General features: G+C 44.6%; 1 protein-coding gene across 1 annotated transcript; it reads right to left on the reverse strand.

The window, feature by feature from the left end:
- Window positions 1–19,006: 19,006 nt before the first annotated feature.
- On the reverse strand, window positions 19,007–20,164 carry LOC132390393 (N-acetyllactosaminide beta-1,3-N-acetylglucosaminyltransferase 3-like). Its single transcript, XM_059963002.1, has one exon. It carries the CDS (start codon window positions 20,162–20,164, stop codon window positions 19,007–19,009), a length of 1,158 nt encoding a protein of 385 aa, XP_059818985.1.
- Window positions 20,165–24,935: the final 4,771 nt, after the last annotated feature.

Genomic DNA, 24,935 nt, shown 5'->3' on the forward strand with positions numbered 1-24,935 from the left:
CCCGCGTTCCATTCAAATTTGCAGGTAATTCTTTAATCAGAGCACAATACCTTGAATTCTGAATTTAAAGCACGTTGCTCTAATGAAACGGTATAAAACCAATTTGCCGTAAAGGTGGCGAGCGCGCTGGATTATCGGGGTTTACTTGACAGCGACTTTGCATTGATAAATCACAACTGCCTGCTATGAATCTACAAAATGAATCCATCTACCCGATCTTTCTCTCTACGGCCGCTTCTGCTGCGGTTTACTACCAGCAGAAGCCATCAATTAAAAAGCAAGGGAACTTCTGAACGAACGCAGAGATTGGTCGCAATGTCTCCACCGCACTCTCTGACAATCCGACATCACAGCGCTGTCGGTCACTGAACGAGTCCACGGACCGCGCACAGAAAACTTAATATGTTAATTTGCTTGTGTTCTTACCAGGGACACCGATCACGGCAATGACCAAGTACCATATCTTCCTTACACGGTTAAAGGTTTCACGCATGCTGTCTGAGATTCACCCTGTCTTCTAGCTGTCCGCGATCTCGCTGGAGAAACTCTGAGCTGACGAATCTCCCCGCTCAATCATTTATACTCGCTCCATCACACGAACTAGTTAATATCACACAAGGCTGAAGTGTTTTCGAAAAGCTGAGGTTAAAATAATCATGATGTCATTCAAGTAAACTCCCAGTTGTGATGAGTTATGAATAGCTTGACACGAAATTGCAAAATCTCAAAGATGAAGAAATGACGATTGGAGAAGTCAGTGAATGTTGTTGTGAAACAATCTCAGACTCATCTCTCGGTTTCATGATTGTTATTGTTGATCTTGTCCATTCCGAGGATCCATGGACTTTGTCACCATAGACCAATGTTATACTGTCAATGGGCTGCTCTGTTTCACTTTGGGAATTGTCTCGGTTATAGATCTTGCAAAAGAAATATAAAATAAAGAATAAGATGTTTGTACGTTCCTGTAACATAGTGCAGAACCTTAAACTAATATCACAGTCAGGCTCACGGAGATATTTTATGCACCTAAACGTTTAATCAATTTTACTGCAATACGCACGATATTATGGAGGAACCAAACAGTTTAGAAGACATCTTTGGAAATTATTAATCTGTCGACCTTTCTGGTCAAGACCTTTCTTCAAATTAATTAACACTTGGTCGTACCTCACCTCCATCAACAGAAGCGAGATTTCCCAGTGGCAAACAATTTTCTTTCCGATCCCTGTTCATGGCACGATATGTCGACCTGTGGCTTGCTCTCGTGCCACAATGAGGCAACTCTCAGGCCGGGTGTGCTACACCTCGAATTCCGTCCAGGTAGCCTGCAATCTCATGGCAAGAACATCGATTTCCGTTGAGTTCCGGTATTTTCCCCTCCTTCCTTTCCCCACATCCGCCTCTTATCGCTCCGCCTGATCTGCCTATCGCCTTCCCATGATGCCCCTCTTCCTCCCCTTTTCCTTGGATCCACTCTCCTCTCCTATCAGCTTCCTTCTTATGCAGCCCTTTGCCTTGTTCACCTATCATCACCCAGACTGTTATTTCGTCAACCTGGCAACACCCATTCCCTTCTAGCTTATCCTTCCCTCTCCCCGAGGTTCTTATTCTGCCATCTTCCTCCTCCCGTTCTACCCCCTGATGAAGGGTCTTGCACCGAAACGTCGTCTGTTGGTTTATTCCCACAGATGCTGCCTGACCTGCGGAGATACCCCCCCCCCCTCCAATTGTATGTCAATACAATTGATATAAATGCAGTCCTTCGTGTAGTAAACCAGCGGCCACCAATGCTCGCACCGGTATGAAAAAAGTAATTCAACCGCCGTACACATGTCCCTCGAATTTGTGTATATGTTTAAACCGACATGGCATCTGTATTCATTACATTTCTAACAACAATTGTTTGGCAGATACGCTAAATTGCTAGCGTTGTTGATAGTCTTGTAGACAATGGCGTTCACTTCCATTGTAAACACAACACAGCATTGTTTATTCTGTTTTAAGTTTCCTAATATGCCGCCTCGTTTATGTATTGAATGGTCTGAACAGAATGGCTCCTGAGAAAAGCCCTTCACTCAATGGGTCGTCGGTTGTTGAATTAAATTAGTCATTTTGTCAGCTAGTCCGCGAAGGGCAGACAGGGGTCAATAGTGAGGTACGAGGTTACCTTCCATGGGTGAGTGAGTATGGCTGGGATATTCACAAAGAGTGACGGGGTTCTCGGGAGTGCTGATGTGGACACGAAGAAAGAAATGGAAGTCCAAACATCAATAAAGGTATGGAAGCAGATTTACAATGGGGCATCCAATATGTTCTGAACAGATGCCCTCACGGACGGGAAAAGTCTTGATACAATAATATATAATAGTAGCCTGATTTTCTGCTCCCCGTGAGTGATGGACGTGATTGCTGTGGAGCCGCTGCACAAGTGTTTCACCAGGAAATTGCCGAACGTGGAACATTTCCGATATCGGCGGAGAATCCGTCATTCTCTCCTTGAAGCGGAGGGCCAGGGGGTGTTTCACACAGAAGCTAAACTATTATTAACGACATACAGTGGCTTGCAAAAGTCTGGGGCACCACTGGTCAAAATTTATGTTACTGTGAATATTTAAGTGAAGAGAAGTTGAAATGATCTCCAGAAGTCATAAAGTTAAAGATGAAACTTTTTTTTTCCAACATTTTAAGCAAGTTAATTATATTATTTTTCTTTTGTACAATTTAGGGTGAAAGATTGGAAAGGAGTACCATTCAAAAGTTTGGGCAGCGCAAGAGATTTGAGCTCTGAGATAACTTTGACAACGGTCTCAGACCTTAATTAGCTTGTTAGGGCTGTGCCCTGCCGACCGGGCCTACTGCACTTTCAGGGTTCACAATGATGTCTCCACTACATTGTAAAATAAAACACAACCTGGATTTGCTCGGACTGCGAGCATGGTTGATCCTGAGCTCATCACAATTTAAAGCTTAATCCACTTATATTTGGACTTCTTTCCTCTGTCTGGGCCTTCTCCACTGCCATCGTAGTCATAACATAAATGAGGAGAACAGCATCTCATCTTCCAACTGGACACCTCACAACGATAGGGAACACACTGCTGTTTTGTTTATTATTCCGGCTGAATCATCTTTCGTTGTTACTCCGATGATGCCCATGACTCCTTCCTGCCCCGGTACCATATAATCCTAAATAATGGCCAGTATTTCGCATAAAGTTCCATGGTCAAATTGATCTTTCACCGCCCTGTCATCTCCATGCTTAAAATTGGAACAATTGCACCCTTGACTCAATCCTGTGGGTTAGTGTTAACGGGGTTTCACTTTCTACACACTCTGCTACTTTGGGCTAGGAATAACGATGATAGCAGAACCAGGATATGGAACTGGGAACTAGGAGCCTGGGCGTGGACTCCGAGCCAGAGGCTGGACAAGGACCCAGAACCTGGGTCTTGACTCGTGGTCGGACTCCAGAAACAGGCGAGGACATAACGAGGCTATAGGACGAGGAGAGGCAACCGGACTGGACGAGAAACTCATGGACAGGACAAGGGAACCCCAGCACAGGACGAGAGAACCCCAGTGCCGGGCTGGGCAAGTTACTCCTGGTCTGGGCGAGGCACATGACAAGACGAGAACACAAAGCCGTGGCTTGGACAGGAGAAGGATCCTGAACGTGACTGGGACTGGACGAGACCCCGAATCCTTGACTTGATCGAGGAAGAGACAGGAACGCAGAGCATGGGTTGCGTGAGAGACAGGAACGCAGAGCCTGGGTCGAGGAAGAGACAGGAACGCAGAACCTGGGTCGAGGAAGAGACAGGAACGCAGAGCCTGGGTCGAGGAAGAGACAGGAACGCAGAGCCTGGGTCGAGTAAGAGACAGGAACGCAGAGCCTGGGTCGAGGAAGAGACAGGAACGCAGAACCTGGGTCGAGGAAGAGACAGGAACGCAGAGCCTGGGTCGAGGAAGAGACAGGAACGCAGAACCTGGGTCGAGGAAGAGACAGGAACGCAGAGCCTGGGTCGAGGAAGAGACAGGAACGCAGAACTTGGGTCGAGGAAGAGACAGGAACGCAGAGCCTGGGCCGAGGAAGAGACAGGAACGCAGAACCTGGGTCGAGGAAGAGACAGGAACGCAGAGCCTGGGTCGAGGAAGAGACAGGAACGCAGAACTTGGGTCGAGGAAGAGACAGGAACGCAGAGCCTGGGTCGAGGAAGAGACAGGAACGCAGAACTTGGGTCGAGGAAGAGACAGGAATGCAGAGCCTGGGTCGAGGGAGAGACAGGAACACAGAGCCTGGGTCGAGCGACAGACACAAACATGGAAAACAAGAGCCGGGACCCCTCCTTGGGTACAGTACGTAGGGCCGGGACACATTACACAGAACACTGAAAACAACGAGAAAGGTTCCAAAGCTAGGTAGCGGCAAAACGGCCGGACCCACCTAACGGAGGCGTGAACTTAAAGAGACAGTTCCAAACAGGGCGTGGCTCCAGACACAGGGAAGGCGAGGCAAAGTTCCAGGCAGAGGCAAAGCTAGACGAGGAAAGGCTCCAGGCAGAGGCAATAGACAATAGACAATGGACAATAGGTGTAGGCCACTCTGCCCTTCTAGCCAGCACCAGCATTCACTGTGATTATGGCTGATCATACACAATCAGTACCCCGTTCCTGCCCTCTCCCCATATCCCTTGACCCCGCTATCTATAAGAGCTCTATCGAACTCTCTCCCTTGAATGCATCCAGAGACTTGGCCTCCACTGCCTTCTGGGGCAGTGCATTTCACATATCCACCACTCTCTGGGTGAAAAAGTTTTTTCCGCATTTCAGTTCTAAATGGCCTACCCCTTATTCTTAAACTGTGGCCTCTAATTCTGGACTCACCCATCAGCGGCAACATGCTTCCTGCCTCCAGTGTGTCCAATCCCTTAATAATATTATTAAGGCAAGACAAGGCGAGGTGAAGCAAGGCTCCAGGCACAGGGCAGGGCAGGGCTTCAAGCGTAGGGAAGGAAGGGAACAGTCCAGCCTCAGGGTAACGGCAATGATGGCCTGACTTACCCAATGGAGGCAAGGACCAGGAGGGACAGATCCCACCGTAGGGTAACGACACGGACGTCCTGACTTACCCCACGGAGGCGACGACAGGTTACCGACAGCACGAAACCCACACAGAGTCAAGGACAGGATATTGACGACAGAAACCCCACAGAGAAAAGGACAGGATACTGACAAGAAGAAACAGACACCAGCCTCGAACCCAGGGCCACTTAAAATCTCGGCCACAAGACGAGAATCAGGTACCTCGGATTAAGCCCAAATGAGACAAGGGACAGCCGGAAGATGCGGAGTCTGGAGTCCACGGACCGTGCTGTGAGCCGGAACGCGAATTTCACGGACAGGACCATGGCAGTTACAAAGTAGCGGGGCAGCTTTTTTGTTTGAGGTAATCTGAATTCGTTTACCAGAATTTGATCAGGATTGGTCGTTGTCTCCCTATCCAGATACTCCTGACATACTGCGAGGCTGCTTAGCGTCACTGGGTGCTCAAAGGTTTATAGGTTGAAAGGTCCAATTCAATTCAAAGAATTGTATGCAATATACATCCTGAAATGCATTTCCTTCTCAAACATCCACGAAAACAGAGAAGTGCCACAAAGAGTGAATGACGATTAAACGTGAGAACTCCAAGTCCCCCCTCCCCAGCTCCCCTCTCCCCGAGTGCGGCAGCGAGCAACAATCCCGGCAAAATGCGTCAACACCACCACCGAGCACAAACGTGAGGTCGGCAACAGCAAAGACACAGACTTGCAGTTCCCCTAAAGACTTCACGTTACATCCGACATTCGACAAACCACAGGGTCTCTCTCCCCCTAATAAGGAAGAGGGAGGAGTCCCCCATTTTCACGGCGAGTGGGGGACATAACAGCAACCGAGATCCGTGCCCGAAGGCAGTAAAGCTCTCGGGTCTTCTGGCCCACAGCAAAAGTGTTGCCGGCCTCACCGGTGACACACGGGTCTCCTGCCGTGACGCCGACCCTCGACCCGGCCATCTCCAGAGCCCCGAGATCTCAGGCTTCCAAGTGCGGCCGAGACTCTCAGGCCGAACCCTGGGCATATCGGATACCGGACAGTTCCGATACTCCAGTCCCATTCCCGCAAAGAACCCAAGTCAGCGGGTAACTCCCGGTCAAAGTCTTCGAAAGAACCCTGAAAAGGAAAATGAAAACATGACAGATGGTAATGGAGCTGTTTCCGAAGATGCGTGCAAAGGAGTCGTTTAGTGGCATCTTAGCTCTGCCTCTACATCCATGCAACTTGTTTCCGATCTGTGACCACTCTCCGTCTGAGGGAAAAATACACATTTCCCACCCGGTCACGGTGTTCTTCATAATAACACATGTCGGGCAAACTAATTTAGACCACAACTTTTCCAGCAAAAAAATGGCTGCCTATCGTTAGCTGATATTCGTGTCTCTCTGAGCCACAGTTTTCTGTTCTTGGTCAGTGCTGGGTCCTGTTCTAGAACCCTGTTATCATCTGGCATCTCAGAATTGTTCCCCAAAATGCCATAACCTTGGACCAAGTATTCTCTCCTCTTCCTCTCCACAAGCCTCACTCAGCCCCGCAGAATTGTTCTCATTTAAGCCCATTAGGATATCGGCTACGTTCTGGAGAGTCGCAGCAGAATTTTCCCTTGCCATTTTGAATCCGCCAGTGCAAACCCCTTTTCGAATATGAATACCGGCGAAAATTATTAATTGGTGTCTCTACGATACATTCTTTCTCGCCGTCTATTTGCCTCTATTGCTCCTCTTGTTCCAAGCACGTTCCACGACGGGTCGATTGCCCTCCGTATGTTCAGTGTCTGATTGTCGCTCGAACCAGCTTTAACCAAGCTGACCAGTGAACTGTCTTGCTCAGCTCTCTCCATCCTCATTCAATATTGAACATTCCTCTAAAATTTTAAATACACTTGACAGACCCCTCTGACCTATAACCCAGGAATTCTCTACTGAGGCGAAAGTTTCCAGAGATTGGAAAGTTTTATCAACATCTGCACTTAAAATTCTATCCTGAATTGTCCTCGAATTTCAAATCTAGACAGACCTCCCCTCTTATCGGTGCATTAACATACCGCGTCAGAAAAACAGCAATTCAATAACACAATGAACTCACTGCCCTGTAATCCATTAGCCACATGGTTCTGTCACTCAATATTTGGGAAATAGAAGTCCCCTGTACCTATAACATCAATCTCAGAACTTGCCTGTTTTGTATTGTAATTGAGAAGGTAACGCAAAGTCTCAGAGTGGAGACTTCGCTGGTCATGGTGAATGAAAGAAAATAAAGAAGCTGTGATAAAGATGTGGATGATTACTCATGGCACAATGTGAAGCAAGGAGGGTAAACGAAACCAGAGAGAAAGGATGCTTAATTGAGAATTGGGTAGAATGGCGGCAGCAAACTGAAGTACAGCGGGACCGATTATAAGAAGCAGTAATGCTTTCCATGATGTGGAGACTCTGCTTGAAGAGAAGCTTAAGGAGAGGGCAACATATTTGCGAGGGGGGCGGGTGGGAGGAGCGAGAAAATAATGCATTTGAATCAGTTTCTGATGGTTTGTGAAAGGAGAGTGAGTGATAAGAGGCAGATCAGCTTGTAGCGATGTGGAAGGATTGAGTGCAATGTATACTGATTTAAATCAGGAGTGGTGCAATTTCTCATGGTTATGACTATGATAGACAGCCCACTTCCAAACATCTCCTGCCAGTACTCAACCAGGACTATTCTACCTTCTTCCCTCACCTTCCCCACATGCGACCAGTGAGAAAGTCGCAAAGGAAGGAGACAGAGGCAGGAATCTGAAAGCAGAATATCGCATGCACTGCATCCTTTCTGCCTCACCTGGAAGCTTTTGTGCCAGAACACCTAGCTGCCATTTAAAGTCTCAGAATTACATTCCCCACGCTGGACTGTGCGAAAATACATGGATAGGTGAGCAAGAGAAGAATTAAATAATCCGTTAAGTCACTTCTAGGTATTGACAGAGGACACCGCTAGACGTGCTAATCAGTCAAGCGCCAAGCACCTGACCATAGTTACATCAGATCCATGAATGGTGTTCCAAGCGCTATAATTATTCAACACGACATCGAGACATTTTAGAGCCAGAAGTCACATAAATTTCGTTCGGAACTTTAGTGTGTCGCAGCACTGACAACATAGAAAATCTATGGTAATGTTTCATCGGTCTGTCATTACACCCACGGAGTGGAGACTCAGTGTGGAGTATGGAGCACTCAGCATGGGTACTCAGTACAAAGTTATCGCGTTTGAAGAAGTAATTACAGGCGTGAGTATATGAGGGAGGACACACACTAATGTAATATACCTTTAATTAGGTGATAAAGGCGATAGTTCAGGACCGGATTTGGTCGGCAAATGTTCCCAGTAACACACACAAAATGCTGGTGGAACGCGACCGGCCATGCAGCATCTTTAGGGAGAAACGCTGTCGACGATTCGGGCCGAGACCAGTACCCTGTTAAATATAGATTCATTCAGCGGTGGTTATGGGGATTGCTAACCATGATTCTATACAACAAAATTTTCATGTAAATTACATCCGTTGTTTGAGTGGAATTTAGAGGACAGAAAACGTGGAAGCCGCTGGGGATTCGGTGAATCGATGACTGCATGTTTTAAATTGTTGAATATCAACTTGAGACGATACATAGCCTCCAGCGTCCATATGTTTGAAACTCGAAAGGATCTCTTAATTGTTTGAATGATTCTAATTATTGCTTAGTTGTTAACTGTTCAACACTTAACGGTACGACGTGTTCTGCAAACGTTTGTAATGTAAATGCATTGAGATTGTAAAATATTGCACGAGGACAGGAAGTTTGCGGGTTCCCTAGAAAAACAAGGAGAGGTAATTCGGTCGTAAATGAACGGAAAGCAGTCGTGTCTTTGTTAGGTTTGTATTCACAGGAAGTATGAATTAATCCTCTGTTTTCTCACAGGATATGACTGTCTGGAAAAGTCTGGTTCTTTGAGTGAAATGCATTTCCAGGTACTGAGTTGAATTTCAGAGAGTGCGTCTTTCCGAAATTATATGAATTGTTAGTGTATGTGGGCCGCAACCACCCCGATCTTTCTTTCCTCTGGTCCTAGGAATGTTTGATAAGGGATTACATCCTTGTATTTAACTGTTTATTCTGTATGCGCCAGTTATCTACAACGGTTTTGAACGTAGAAAAGCGCATGTTTGCACTTAGTTTCGCATGTACGTGTGTATGTATATTGTGTTTTTTTACTTGTCTACCTTGTTATTGATTTCAGAGGGAGTCGCCGATTTCACACCGGCCCGGTAGAATCCTGGTAAAAAGGTATCCATGTATGATAAACCCACTATTCAAAGGGAAATTGGTATTAGGATAAATGCATTTGTACCGAATTAGGAATTTGATTTTGGCATTTTTGGAATGCTAGTTCACTTGCCTGTTCAGACTTTAATTTGACCATCCTGCAGCACTTAGATAAACGCTGAGTCTCAGAATGCAACTGCACGTTATATTGCATCATCCGATATATTTGGATAGCACCACCAGATGCTGCTAAATGTCGACTTTGGGGCCTCCATTGGAAAAGGTTGTTACGATGTTAATGTAGCATCCGCCCTGTTCTATGTAACGGGCGTACAGATTATACAGTATAACGTGCGGTCCCATCCTGAAATTCACCATTTTGCTGACATCAGTGAATTGTCCAAGTGCTGCAGGACGGACAGATTACAGTCTGCCTCTCTGAGCACTGTAACAGCAGCGACGAGATAAACTGGTAAACTGTACTAACCTTTATACCTTCTTGCGGAACATCGCTGGTCCCTGTCCTCCAGGCAGAATTCCCTCCAATTACTATCTAATCTGCCAATTTGCTAATTCTGAGTCCACGAAACCAGGTTTCCCTAGATGGAAAGCCATCTAAGTTTCGGAACGTGCCGACCATGCCGAGCCCGGTCAAACACCTTACAAAGTTAATACATCCCACATCGACTTCGGACTTAAGCGGTATTTTTTTTTTAAATTTTCTAAGAAATCAGTCATGGGCATAAATGATTACCATCCATTACAAAACCATGCTGCCTATCCCCAATCAGAATACGTTTCTCGAGACACTCTTAGATTCCCTCCTTAAAAGTCCTCTCCAATAGCTTGCCAACAACTGACGGAAGACTCACTGGCCTGTAAGTCTCAGGACAATCCTCACGGAATTCTTGGAACAAAGAAAAAATCATTTGCCACCCTCCAATCCTCCGGTACTACTTCTGTGGACAGTGAGACCGCAAGTATCATGCCCCCATTCGCAGCAATATCTTCGCCCGCTTTCAGCAGCGTGTCTCCCTTCTAGCAAAGGCGAATGATTATTTTAATGTTTGATAAGTTTCCAGCGCATAATTGTTACCGTCGGTATATCTGTGTTTTTTTACGCTTAATCCGCATTAATCAAGGTCCCGCTCACTGTTGACTATATAAGTAAAGTATCATTAAGGACCTTCACTACTTCCATGCACTTCAGACGAATGCTTACCATTGTATCTCTCAGCTCTACAACCCTCTGTCTCGTCACTCTCCTGTTCTTCTCCTACCTTAATGCGACTTTCCAAGGACGCCTCATGTCCCTTTCTAAGTTCATTGTTCGTTTCTGTCCAGGCTGCATTGTGACATTCTATAGCCGTGCCTGATCGTTTCTTCCTGACCCACAAATATCTTTCTTTCTTCTTCTTGACGAGGTATTCAATATCGTTGTCAACCAGGTTTACTTTACACTACCGTCCTTACTTCGCCTCAGTGAGACAAGTCTTTACTCAACTCCAATGCAAGTCGATAAAGAATCACCTGTTGTGCAGTTCAAGGAGCAAACCGTCTCCCGAATTCGGCTCCCAAGCTGTTACCCAATAGCACCAATTAAATACAGTCTACATCTATCCCGGTGTAGTTATCGGACATTTCGAATAGTTGACCTGCGAAGAGATCTATTACCTGATCCTTCTCCTTTTTTGGTGCAGGATCCAGGAGGGATTGTTTTCCATTCCGCCTGTCCGATAATTGTGCTAGGACTCATTTCTGGACGCAACTGCGAAATTCAGTCATATCTAAACTCTTTAACGCGGGGAAGTGCCGATGAAATTTATTGAAATTTAAGCTGCCTGTGACAACAGCTTGTTAATATGGCACCTGTCCAACATATATATCTCCGCATCTCCGCGCGGTTTCTGTATCTATGTGTATGTATACACCACACACACACACACACACACACACACACACACACACACACACACACACACACACACACACACACCACCCACACACACACACACCACCCACACACACACACGCACACACACACACACACACACACCACCCACACAAACACACACACACCACCCACACACACACACCCACACACACATACACACCACCCACCCACACACACACACACACACACACACACACACACACAGACACAAACACACATCACCCACACACACATATATATATATTTTATTTTAGTTTATTTATATATATTTAATTCTTGGTGATGGGGTGCGTGTCTGTGGTCTGTACTGAATGCTCACAAACTAGTGATTGCTCCCTTTCTGCTCTGAGATCTACTCCCAGTCTATCAATAGACAGTCACTCCACGGTTCCTTCCCTTTCGGATTCTGCGTGCCTTCATACTCTCCCCGTGTTTCAATGGGACTCCGTTCACTGTCTTTTATCGGATTCCATTTTGAAACATATATGAACCCGGGAAAGACCAGCAGCCATTCCTGCCCTTGCGGTCTTGCATAAACTCTCAGTTGTGTGCTGGAAGGATAAAAAAGAAAGACAATCTAGCGACCAGTCCGTACCGGGTCTAATATTAGAAAGGGGAACGGATCAGGTGACAGATCTCTCCGCATGTCACTATTTCAGAACGACAGGGCAGAACTCTTCTTCATTTACCGTACATGGGAATATGACCAGGGAGCATGAGATGTATTGAACTGGACATCTGCGATGTGTGATGCCAACTGGCCAGAACATGAAATGGTAAATAAGGAAATAATGTACTGACGGAAATGCACAACAGATATGTGCAGATTGATCAGAAAATACTTGCATGGGTTCAATATAGGCTTGTCTCATTGAGGCAAAGGATGATAGCGTAAAGTAACCCTTGCTGACAAGAAATATGGAACAGCTCATCAAGAGGAGGAAAGATAGATACTTAAGGTTTAGGATCAGATAGGGTTATGGCGAGTCACAATGTAGACAGAAAAGAATTTAACAATGGACTTCAAAGTTAGAAGCGGAGTAAAGATGCTCTAAGATAAGTGAAGAACAGGAGGAGACTGTGGAGAGTGTAGGCAGATCAGAGGTAAAAGAGGAAAACTTGTGTCTGGAGTCCAAGGAGGCGGTGAAGCTCCTCACTGAATACATTGAGCAATGTGAACACAGCGTCAAAAGATAGATATGCTCGAACATGCCGACGCCTGAAAGAGGATGTGATAGAAACTTGGAAATCGTGATAGATGATTCCCCGATATCGGAAGGGATATACTCCAGTTAATAGATGATTCCCCGATATCGGAAGGGATATACTCCAGGTGATAGTTGATTCCCCGATACCGGAAGGGATATACTCTAGGTACTAGATGATTCCCCGAAATCGGAAGGGATATACTCCAGGTAATTTTGGAAGGCGAGCTCAGATATTGTTGAGCTTTTGGACAGGATATTTGTGTCTTCGCCGGCCACGGAAGTAGAACTAGATGATTGGAGGGTGAAAATTCTATTCATTTGTTGACGAAAAATAATAGGGATACTACTTGGAATTATTGACCAGGGAGTCTTACATCAGTAGTGGGGTAAATTACTGGAGGGGATTATTGAAGAAGCAATTTATGAGTATTTAGAGAAACGTTGTCTGGTTAAGGAAAGAACACATGGCATGTTGTCCTTTATGAGTCAGATTGAATTATTTGAAAAAGTGAAAATAAAACAAACAGAAGAATCAGATCAGTCGATGTGGGTGCATCAATTACGGTCAAGTATTTGATCAGTTCCCCAAAGTGGACTCATTCAGATCGAGGGAAACCTGGCTGCGTTGATTCAGAATTGGCTTCCTCACAGAAGGCAGGTGATACAGTAGATAGAGTCAATTCTGGCTGGAAGACAGCGGGCAGCCGTGTTCCGCATGCAGAGTCGAAATTTCGGTACACTTTATAACTTTATTTCGAGTTTGCAGTTAAACTGCTGAAATAGGGCGGAGGGAAATAGTCGATTTAATCTGAAAACAGAGCAGCACCTGGATAATTTATGGAATTAAGACTGACGACGTAGGCAAAACGCTGAGTGATTCACTGCACCAGCACGTTGTCTAAACTGACATGTCATTTACGTATTACAGGGCAAATGCTACATTGACTTCAAAGCACTACAGCTTAAAACCAGCATTTCGAAGTGTTCAGCAGCAGCTTTTGCTGCTCATTAGAATAACCAGCCTTTGCAATATGCCAATTTCAATTTCCCAATTGAAGTACACACCATTTTATCATAATGCCAATTTACCTCTGAATCGTGGTTTTATCGCATCGAGTGCAGACTCGCTCATATTTCGATCTATTTAACCCTGAATCCACATGGCCGGTGTGGAATCTGTGTCTCCATCTGAAATCATTAATAAATGAAACAAACAAATCTACACAAACTAAAATCGCAGCGAAAGCAAAGCAAATATGTAGGCTTACACTTGTCTTCCTTCTAAACCATCACAGGCAATTGGGGAATGCAGAATAAACAACTTCCAACGTTTCCATCTTCTCATGCAATAACCATCCCTTTACTCAGTCTCCATGCTTTTATGTGTGCGAGGCCAGAGGGATCGAACAGTATCAACGACTGTCTAGATTAGTCGGTGCTGTAAGACACTAAAGTTACAACCTGAACATACAGTCTGTCAGCCATAGGAAACCACTGCACAGAAACAGGATCTCCAGCCCGTCAGGTCCGGGAGGAATTGTTTAAACTGCCTACTGCCATCGGCCCCACCAGGACCGCGGCCATCCATATCCCTTTCATCCGTGGATTTCTCCAATCACCTCTTAAACGTTGACATCGGAATCTCAATTATCATTTGTGCTGGCAACACTCTGACCGCCCTCTGAGAGAAGACGTTTTCACTCATGTTTCCCTTAAACATTTCGCATTTCACCCTTCACCTATGATTCCCAGTTGTATTCTCGCCCAACATCAGTGGATAAACCCCGCTTGCATTTACACTGTCTATACGCCTCATAATGTTGTATACCTCTATCAAATATCCCCTCTGTCTTCTACCTGCTCGGAGATAAAACGCTGTCATATGTAATCTTTCCTTTTAATTAAAAACATTAAGTGCGTCACGGCACTAGCCGTGTAATTTTTTTCTGCATTATTTTAACTTTATTTCCATCTTTGCCGCACACAGTATTCCACATTAGGCCCCGATAAAGCCTTAAACAACAGCAAAGTAACGTCACAACTCCTGCACTCAGTACTTTGGTCTATGAAGGCGAATGTGCGAAAATCTTTTTTTCTTACGACCCTGTCTAACTGTGGTGCAACTTTCATTGAATTATGGAATTATTCCCAGACTCGTTTCTTCTATCGTCCTCCTCAGTGCCCTATTTTTCATTGTGTCAGACCAACTCTGTCTGGTCCACCAAAGTGCAAAATCTAACTCTTGTCTGTGTTAAATGCGATCTGACAGTTTTCAACCCATTTTTCCAGCTGGTCCAGATTCCGCTTCATGCTCCGGTACTCTTCATCACTGTCGACTGCACCCGCAATGTTGCTGTCATGGGCAAATTTGCTGATCTTGTTAACGACATTATCATCCAGATAGTTGATATAGATTACAAATAACAACGGGCGCAACACCGATCCCTGGGACACTCCACTCATCGCAGGTCCGCAGTCAGAGAGACATCCATCCATTACCACACTCTAGCTTCCCCACAGCATAGCCAATGGCGAATCCAATTTACTACCTCATCGTAAAAGCCAAAAGACTGATCCTTCCCGAGCATCCTCCCTTACGGAACCTTGAGAAATTCTTTACTGAAGTCTCTTTTAGTCGGCATTCACTGCCTTGTCTTCCACACCATTCTTGGTAACTACCTCGTAAAGCTCTGTGAGATGGGTTAGACATGATCTACTACGCACGGGTCCATTCTGACTATCGCCAATGTTCTTGTTTGTCCAGTTACTTCCCTTCATACCCCATGACCAGCGTAGTCTGAACAACGAGGACAATTCATAATTACATAATACTTGGCGAGTCCATTCCGAGCAAAGCTATCGAGATCATCCTGCGGTCGGGACTGATATTTATGGCCTAATATTTTTTTAATTCTCCTGCACTTTATTATTCGACGCATTGAGAGTAGTCTGGAAGAGCAAGGCGTTGTAGCTTTAAATAATTAATCGATTTACTTAACTATAGCAAGATACGGTACGCTCGGTCGAACACAGAAGATGGAATACTTCAGCACAATGCACAAGGTTCTGATAGGATTTCAACTAATGTAAGTTCGATCTAACACATCCCCCATGCATTTCAATCAGAATCAAAGGTTTAAAAGGTACAATTGAAGAATCAGAACAGATTTAATATCACAGACATACGTCGCAAAATTGTTAACTTTTACGGTAGTAGTACAATGAAATACAGGATAAATAAATATAGAGAAAACAAAACTGAGATACAGGTGGTAGCGGGGAGAAAAGGCTGTTCCTGAATCGCTGATCCCGAGCTTTCAGGCTTCTGTATCTCCCTGCCGGTGGTAACACTGTGCAGAGGGCACGTCCTGTTAGTGGGCAATGTTAATGATGGACGCCGATGTGACAATAATCATCCCTTGTAACAATGATCAATGAGATACAGAGAATCTGTATTTACCAACAAGTATCTGCTATTATTTCTACTAAAACCACGTAGAGTTACACACTGTCGCTGACAGCAACATCGCGGGTGTAGTCGACAGTGATGAATAGTACTGGAGCATGAAAAGGAGTCTGCACCAGCTGGAAAATGGGTTGAAAACACTTAACAAGTAGCTACACCTCTGAGCATTGTCTCAGGTTTATTGCTCTGATTAGATTGTCCCAGTGTCAAGAATCAGTTCAGAGTCCACGCCCTTCACATAACAAATGGCGATTTGTTTGAGAACGGTCTCAGGTTTAGCAGATCTTTACCTGAAGCTCCCAGTGTCCACATTCAGTTCCTCTGATTAAATTATTCCAGTGTAAGAATCAGTCCATAGTCCAAAAAATGGCGGAAAACAGAGATAACTGTTTTGTCTGCTTCCCCTGTCCTTGATCAGTCTGTAGTTTCTTTTGGCCAACAATGTTTTATGAGCCTTTCAATCTGACACGAAGGTATCTTTCTTGTGTCTGATGTCGTCTGTATGTACAGGGGTGGATGATGGAGTTTTTGCGGAAATGACGAGAGCTGTAGGGGTGGAAGGGGTTTCCAGAAATGCGGTGTGATATAGAGGTTGGAACGGTTTTGTTACGTGCCCTGTAACGGGTTAAAAGTATCAGCATAAATGGAACACACCTGGAGTCTGGTATTGCCACAAATAAACACTGTTCAACAGTATCTACGTAATCTCGTAATATAAAACCAGATAAATCAAACAGGTTAGCAGAGTTTATGCAAATGTAAGTGTGTAAATATGAAACCGCAAGCTTCTTCAGCTTAGCTGGTAAATAATACAGTCTTACGATGGTATAGGAATGACGTCAGTTCAGTTCGTGATAATAAGTTGAGTAGAATTGAGGAGACAGAGAAAGACAGGTGATTTGTTTTCCAAGTAAGCTGATGTCGTTGATCTTTCCGTTGCCTTCGGAAGTCCTGTTAAAGTTTTGTGATCACACAAAAGTGTACCGCCTTCACGCAGTAAAGCTATCAAAGGTTAAACACACCGATAACATTCCACCGGTCACCCGTTTCCCACACTGCGATCAAAACCCAGCCTTTCGTGGGCACTGAAAATTCATCCAGTCTATTTCTTCTGCATTTCTGTCCGTGACTTCTGTGTGTCTGTCTGAAAAGCCAGTTGACCTTGAATATATCCCAAACATGCTGAACGCCAGCTGCTCATTATATAGCCACGCCCTTCCGTAACCATGGCGACTCACAAGCTGCTCGGTTCTCTCTCTCTCTCTCTCTCTCTCTCTCTCTCTCTCTCTCTCTCTCTCTCTCTCTGTGTCTCTGAATCGGTGTTCACCAACTATCTCTCTTTTTAAAGGCACAGTCATATTGTATACACCTTAGCACCTCGTCACAGTCTCGTCACAATTCCAATTGTGGGATTGAGCTTAGTAGCAAAGAGGCAATGTCGCAGCTATATAGGACCCTGGTCGGATCCCACTTGGAGTACTGTGCTCAGTTATAGTTGCCTCACTACAGGAAGGACATGGAAACCATAGAAAGGGTGCAGAGGAGATTTACAAGGATATTGTCTGAATTGGGGAGCATGCCTTACGAGAATAGGTCGAGTGAACTCGGCCTTTTCTCCTTGGAGCAATGGAGGATGAGAGGTCGCCTCATAGAGGTGTACAAGATAATGAGAGACATTGATCGTGTGGACAGTCAGAGGCTGTCCGCAGGGCTGAAATGGCTCGCATGAGAGGGCATAGTTTAAGGTGCTTGGAAGTAAGTCCAGAGCAGATGTCAGGGGTAAGTTTTTTTTTACACAGAGAGAGGTGAGTGCATAGAATGGGCTGCCGGAGGCTGTGTTGGAGGAGGAAACGATACGGTATGTTAAGAGACTCTTGGATGGTTACATGGTGCTTAGAAAAAGAGGGCTATGGGTAAAGCCTAGGTAATTCTAAGGTAGGGACATGTTCGGCACAGCTCTGTGGGCCGAGGGCCGATATTGTGCTGTAGGTTTTCTATGTTTCTAAGACGACGGTCACTGGGTTTGTCCCACCTTCCTTTAATTTGCTGTTACTAATCAATCCCAAATGCCGATTGGCCACTCGTTGATTGGTCACCGATTGCTCTATTGCACTGCCGTGAGATGCCCCTCGAACAATGAGCCTTATTGAAGTCCCCTCCTCTCCAGATTTCCGATGTCCAGGTTGGCCACTAGTCAAAGCTACCGGACTTAACTCTCAGTGATGACCGTGTCAATACCAGCAACATGACACTGGCAACCGAGTACATTGTCTTAGACACGACACCTGCCAAATCTAATGCCACTCCCCTTCGCACTACATATGGACTGTTGTCTATGTATGCATATTGATCTGTTGTCCCCACATGTTCATTGATCTCTTTCCCCCTCTGCAATGTAAATGCTCCAGTTAAACCCATCTCCTGCGTGTGTGCTTCTACTTGATATGTAGTTACACAGACACAATGCAGGCTGACATTTGAGTACAGAAGTGATGACCATAAGTTTCTCTATTCCTCCAACCCTGAGACAATTTCAGATCTTGATTCTTTGTTGTTCTCACAGTTCCATTCCAAGAGATGCTTCTGTCTCTTTCACATTTTGCAAGGGGCATGTAAGCAACGGCAAGAAAAGAAATACACAGATGGAACTGTTACTAAAAATTTTATTGGTGTCTTATTATGCAAATGCCCCAAGTGAACATGCTGGGCCAATCTGCACGCAATGCAAAAGGACTGCTCACTTGGAATAACTTTACAATTGACTTAAATTGTTGTGCTCCTGTCAATATTGTAATGTCATTATGGGTGCATTAATAATTAGGCTGAGTGATGACACCTGGCGGCTTTTCAAACATTTGTAGAGTGTAGAAAGGCACCAACTCTATGAATTAATGTATCCAATATAATTTAGGAATTAACCTTCTTGCATTGCATAAACAACTGATTAACACATGTGCACAAACTGCATTACATTCCAACAGTTGCTACATTCTCTCATGACTCATGTGGTCCTTTCCGTGGATGCAGACTTCTGGGGAGCACGAACACATTTCAGATTAGCATCATGCACCGCATCCCACATCAATAGCAGTTCGAAAGGCCGAAAATGATGCACTCGCAGCAACTCACGGTAATAGCAAGGATTGAACGATTCATCAAGGGTTGAAGGAACCCTGACTCCAGCTGTCCTGAATCCGCTATGGGAGTGTGGCGCGAGTCCAGCCTTGGCCAGACACATCCCCCAAAATACATCATCAATGGGGAATAGTTCAAGGTCTTGGGCTATGTGGTAAATGATATGAGCTTTATACACAGACATAAGTATGCCCGCTCCACTAACGTATGGTGGGAACGACTTGATGGTGGTCACTATTTCTGGCACATAATACTTGCTCGACTTCTGACGTTTGGGGCCAAACCCATAAACGAGATGGCCCACAAACAGGTGTTGGTGAATCTTCATGCCTAGCAAGTAATCAACCATGTTATCGGTGTTGGCAAATACATCATCATCTCCATTGAAGATGAATTTAGCACTGGGGCAAAATTCACTGACCCACTGCAGCGACTTGTATTGTTTGAGGGTGAGGTTGAAAAAGGTATCCAAGAAATCCCATTGTAGGATATCTCTGTGTTCTTTGTTTTCCATGGCTAACAGCTGATTCAATTTCCTACTTTCATTTTGGTCAGAAGAGACACCAGAAATAAAGACTCTCTTAATTAGGACCCCATTGAATTCGCGTTCTCTGCCCCAGGTCTTCCTTATCATTTCCCGCCGATCATGGTTGAAAGGGTGAGATTTGATCACCAGGAGCAGGAAGACATTCTGAGAGCCTTCTCGACCACCACATTGGTCTGGGACATTTTGAATCATGTCAAATTCTCGACAGTGTTTATACATCAATAAATTTTTAATGTGCTCTTTCTCTTGATGAAATGAGGACAGGTGCAGCAATGTCGTGTTCGCGTGGCACTTTGGCTTGAGCACTGATTCAGTTGCATCACCAGTAACAACCTTGGGCAGGTCATTGCGATGAACAGTTTCTGCAACAACATCAGTCTCTCGACGTCGGACATTATCCCAGAACATGAAGAACAATCCCAGTGTAATCAGAACACCCAGCACTACTTTCTCATGGAATCGCCGATGTCTACTCATCTTTCACCTGAAATAGAGAAAAATATGGATTAATTCAAAGAAAGCTTTACATCTACACTATGCTTGAGAAGAATTGGAAGTTTAAACTGTAATGGATTTCACTAATGCTTTGTAATATTGACCTTAAAATGGTGGTGAGGTAAGGAACAGGCAGATCCCTACAAGCTGCTGAATGTTTAATTAACCTGAAGCATTCCATCCCAGCAGAAAAACGAATCTACCTATAAGATACCATCTCTGTCATTAAACTGAAAATCGCATAGTTTTATTCTGGGCCTTAAAAATATATGATTGCAAAGGCTTTATTCCACCTCGATTCACAGCTCTCATCACTCCTCTCGGGGCTTAAACTGAGCTGGACCAGACATAGCGCAATATAGAACAATGCAGACATTTTGGTCCATGATGTTGCACCGACCTTTTAATCTGCTCCAAGATCAATTGATCCCTACTCTCTCAAATAGCTGTCCATTTTTCTTTCATCCATGTGTCTATCTAAAAGCCTCTTAAATCACACTGACGCATCTACCCTTATCACTACCCAGGCTGTGCATTCCATACAACCACCATTTTCTTTTTGTTAAAAAAATACTACTTCTGACAAACCCCTTTACTTTTCTCTAATCACCGTAACATTATGCCCCCTCATATTAGTAATTTCTGCCCTGGGAAAATGTTGTTTGCTCTCCATTCTATCGATGCCTCTTAGCAGCTTATACACCTATATCAAATCACCGCTCCCGCCGCCCCCCCCCCACCACCATTGCTCTGAAGAGTAAGGTCCCAGCTCCTTCACCATTCAGGTTGAGTTCACGGGTTACTGATACTATGGAGGATGGTGTATTATTGACCATTGATTAGTAACTGAATATATGGCTGTGCAGGGAAGGTAACGTGTTCGCATAGCTACTGAAAGCATCTGATTTTCATGGTATTTCAACCTGGTCTATGTATGCCTACAATAGGAGAAACAAAGAGAAGTCTACTCAAGGACCTTGGCCTTTTGCTTTTATTTTAACCAGAGAATTGTATTCAAAGTTAAATTAGCAGTGGCCTACCCACCCTGCCATCCATTGGTCAAGCCACTTTATGAAAGGCTACAACTAAGGCATAACTAGTCCCAATGGCAAGGCTGATTCCACCCAGACATTCAGTCGTTATCAATTTTGACAAGACTGCGAAACCATCGCAGGCCCATATCTATTGAAGGAAAACGGCAGCAGCATCACCTATGGCAGGAATTTACGCTTCATGAAGAGCAGTGAACCTCGGATTCCAGCAGGCCAGAGAAAGCACAGACAACTGATAGCAGAACAGGGCAGATAGTTAGCATGATCCACAATGTGTATGAGTAAAACCGTGGAAACCTGGAGCCCTGAAAAGACACCAGTGACTGATAGCAGTACGATGTGTACAAGCAAAACTATTTGCACTAGAATGCAACTTGTATCATTTTAAAATTATTAATCCTTGAATAATGCAATCTAGACAGGCCCTTCGGCTTAACTGGTCAATACCAACCACAGAATCCTCCCTGCTGGTCCCAGTTGTCTTGTTTGGCCCATAACTCTCCAAGCCTCTCCCTTCCATGTACCTGTCCAAATGCCGGTTAAATGTTGCAGTTGAACCCACTTCAACCACTTCCTCTGGTAGCTACTTCCGGGTACTCACTGTCCTCTGTGTACAAAAGTTATCACCAAGGTCTCTTTTCAATTTTTCCCCTCTTCTCTTCTATGCGTGACCTCTCATGTTGGACTCTCCAACTCTCCAATAATGACAATCTACCATATCAATACCCCTTATGATTTTAAACTTCTGAGGTCACCTCACATTCTCCAAGGAATAAAGTTCCAGCATGGCCAACCTCTCTGTAACTGACGCCCTCTAGACCAAAAATACATCCTCCTAAATCTCTTCTGCACCCTCTCCAACTTGGTATCGTCTTTCCTATAACAGGGTAATTAAATTGAAGATAATATTCCAAAAGTGGTCTTAACAACAACTTATGTAACTGCAAATAATGCCCCGCCCCTAAACTCTGCACAATAACTGATGAAGGCTAGCATGCTAAACGCTTTTTTCACCATCTTGCTTTTCAGTGAACTATGCATTTGCCAGTGCCTTGCCTTTCATTGCATAAGTCCTACTCCATTTGAATGTCTATCACCTCAGATATTATCATATAACAATTACAGCATGGAAACTGGCCATCTCAGCCCTTCTACTCCGTGTCAAATGCTTACTCTCACCTAGTCTCACTAGCCCGCACTCAGCCCACAACCCTCCATTCCTTTCCTGCCCATATTCCTATCCAATTTTAATTTAAATGATAATGTTTTACCTGTCTCTACCACTTCTACTGGAACCTTGTTCCACACAGCTACAACTCTCCGGGTAAAGAAGTTCCCCCTCGTGTTACCACTAAGGTTTTGCCTCCTAACTCAAAACTCAAGTCCTTTTGCTTGAATCTCCCATACTCTCAATGGAAAAAGCCTATCCACGTCAACCCTATATATCCCCCTCATAATTTTAAATACCTCTATTAAGTCTTCCCTCAAGCTTCTAAGCTCCAAAGAATGAAAACCTAACTTGTTCAATCTTTCTCTGTAACTTAGGTGCTGAAACCCAGGGAACATTCTAATAAATCTCGTCTGTACCCTCTCTATTTTGTTGACATCTTCCCTAAAATTCGGTGACCAGAACTGTACACGGTATTCCAAATTTGGCCTCAAAAATATCTGGTACAATTTAAACATTACATCCCAATTCCTATACTCAATGCTCTGCTTTATAAAGGCCAGCAAACCAAAAGCTTTGTTCACCACCCTATCCACGAGATTGCACCTTCAGAGAACTATGCGCCATTATTCCTGGATCACTCTGTTCTACTGCATTCTTCAATGCCCTACCATTTTCCATGTACGTTCTATTTTGATTAGTCCTACCTAAATGTAGCACCTCACACTTATCAGCATTAAACTCCATCTTCCATCGTTCAGCCCACTCTTCTAACGGACCTAAATCTCTCTGTAAGCTTTGAAAAACTACTTCATTATCCCCAACGCAACCTAACTTAGTATCATCTGCATGCTTACTAATCAAATTTACCACCCCATCATCCAGATCATTGATGCATATGACAAACAATATTGGACTAAGTACAGATCCCTGAGGCACACGACTAGTCACCGGCCTCCACCCTGACAGTTATCCACCACTACACTCTGGCATCTCCCATCTAGCCACTGTCGAATCCATTTTACCATTCAATATTGAACCTTTCTAACTAACCTTCCGTGTGGAACCTTGTCAAAGGCCTCACTGAAGTCCATGTAGACAACATCCACTACTTTACCCCCGTCAACATTCCCTTTAACCTCTTCGGAAAATTCAATGTTCTGTCAAACATGACCTTCCAAGCACGTCCATGTTGACTGTTCCTAATCAGACCCTGTCTATTCACATAATTATATATACCATATCTAAGATTACTTTCCATTAATTTACCCAGCACTGACGTCACAATTACAGGGCTATAATTTCTAGGTTTACTCTTAGAACCTCTTTTCAACAATGGAACCACATGAGATATACGCCAATCCTCCGGCACCACCACCTATTCTAATGATATTTGAAATATTTCCGTCAGAGCCCCTGCTATTTCTACACTAACTTCCCTTAAGGTCCTAACGAATACCCTGTCAGTTCCCGGAGACTTATCCACTTGTATAACCCTTAATCCTCTTCTTTAAACAGTTCAGGTATTTGTAAAGTAACGGTGATAGCGGGGTAACACACCGACGGGAGTAACGTAAATAGACCCGTTAGTCAGGAAAGTCATCTGATTGATAAGTTTATCTATTTCCAGTAAGTGAACACGAATCGGATGGTGAAATATGTTGTACTCTTTTGGACGTGGTTATCTCCAGTTTGTAATCTCCACATAGTTGCCATCCTTTATTGTAATGGCCCAATTGTGGCCAAATATTTAAGATTGCAGTGTGGAGTTAAATCTGGCGAAAGGGAAAGTCCTGTGTTAAAAAAGCAAAGATTATTCAAAAATCATAACTTTTCACCAGAGTACACATGTCCCATCCTGCTACTGTGTCTTTCCTATAAGCCTACAGCGATTTCTGCCCTCAGCTGTCACTGAAATTATAGTCTGACAGCAAATTGGTCCCAAAGTAAAGAATAATTTCATGCGAGGACACCACCTGATCTGAACCAGGATGCGAGTCGCAGTTGCTCCCTGGAGCAGTTCGATTTGTCGTGAGATACTGTATGCAATCTTTGTCACCGTCTACTGGGGTGCAAAACTAAGCCTGGATCGAACAGCACATCACAACCATTGGCTCGAATGAGTTTTTCTGTCGTTTAATTCCTGCGCTGTGGAGCAGGGTCTGGAGTTACGTGCTGATGAGTGTGAGTGCAGGCTTCTGTGCGTGTTGTCAACTGAACATTACTCTGATTGTGTTCACTTACTGTTTGGTCCCAAGGAATTCCGGTGCTCGGATTCGCTGGAAGCAGAAGCAGGAGCTCAGCACAGAGTAAACACAGAGACTGTACTGGGTGGGCGACGTTACGATGAGTTAATACGCCCACTTGTGACTGCAGGTTTTCTACTGTTTCTTGTTATGGTCCGGAGCCCCCATTCCGGGTCTTCATTTGGACCGCGGACTCCGGACTCCTGGTCTTGTAGCAGTCCCTTCTTTGAGTCAATAAGTCAAACCTGTGGATCATTGTGGCTTGTTTGGACTCAAGGAGACGCACC

This window comes from Hypanus sabinus, unplaced genomic scaffold (genome assembly GCF_030144855.1).
Source record: "Hypanus sabinus isolate sHypSab1 unplaced genomic scaffold, sHypSab1.hap1 scaffold_880, whole genome shotgun sequence".
NCBI lineage: Eukaryota > Metazoa > Chordata > Chondrichthyes > Myliobatiformes > Dasyatidae > Hypanus > Hypanus sabinus.

Coding starts and splice junctions, on each gene's coding strand:
- LOC132390393 (XM_059963002.1), bottom strand. CDS start 20,164: ATGAGTAGACATCGGCGATTCCATGAGAAAGTAGTGCTGGGTGTTCTG.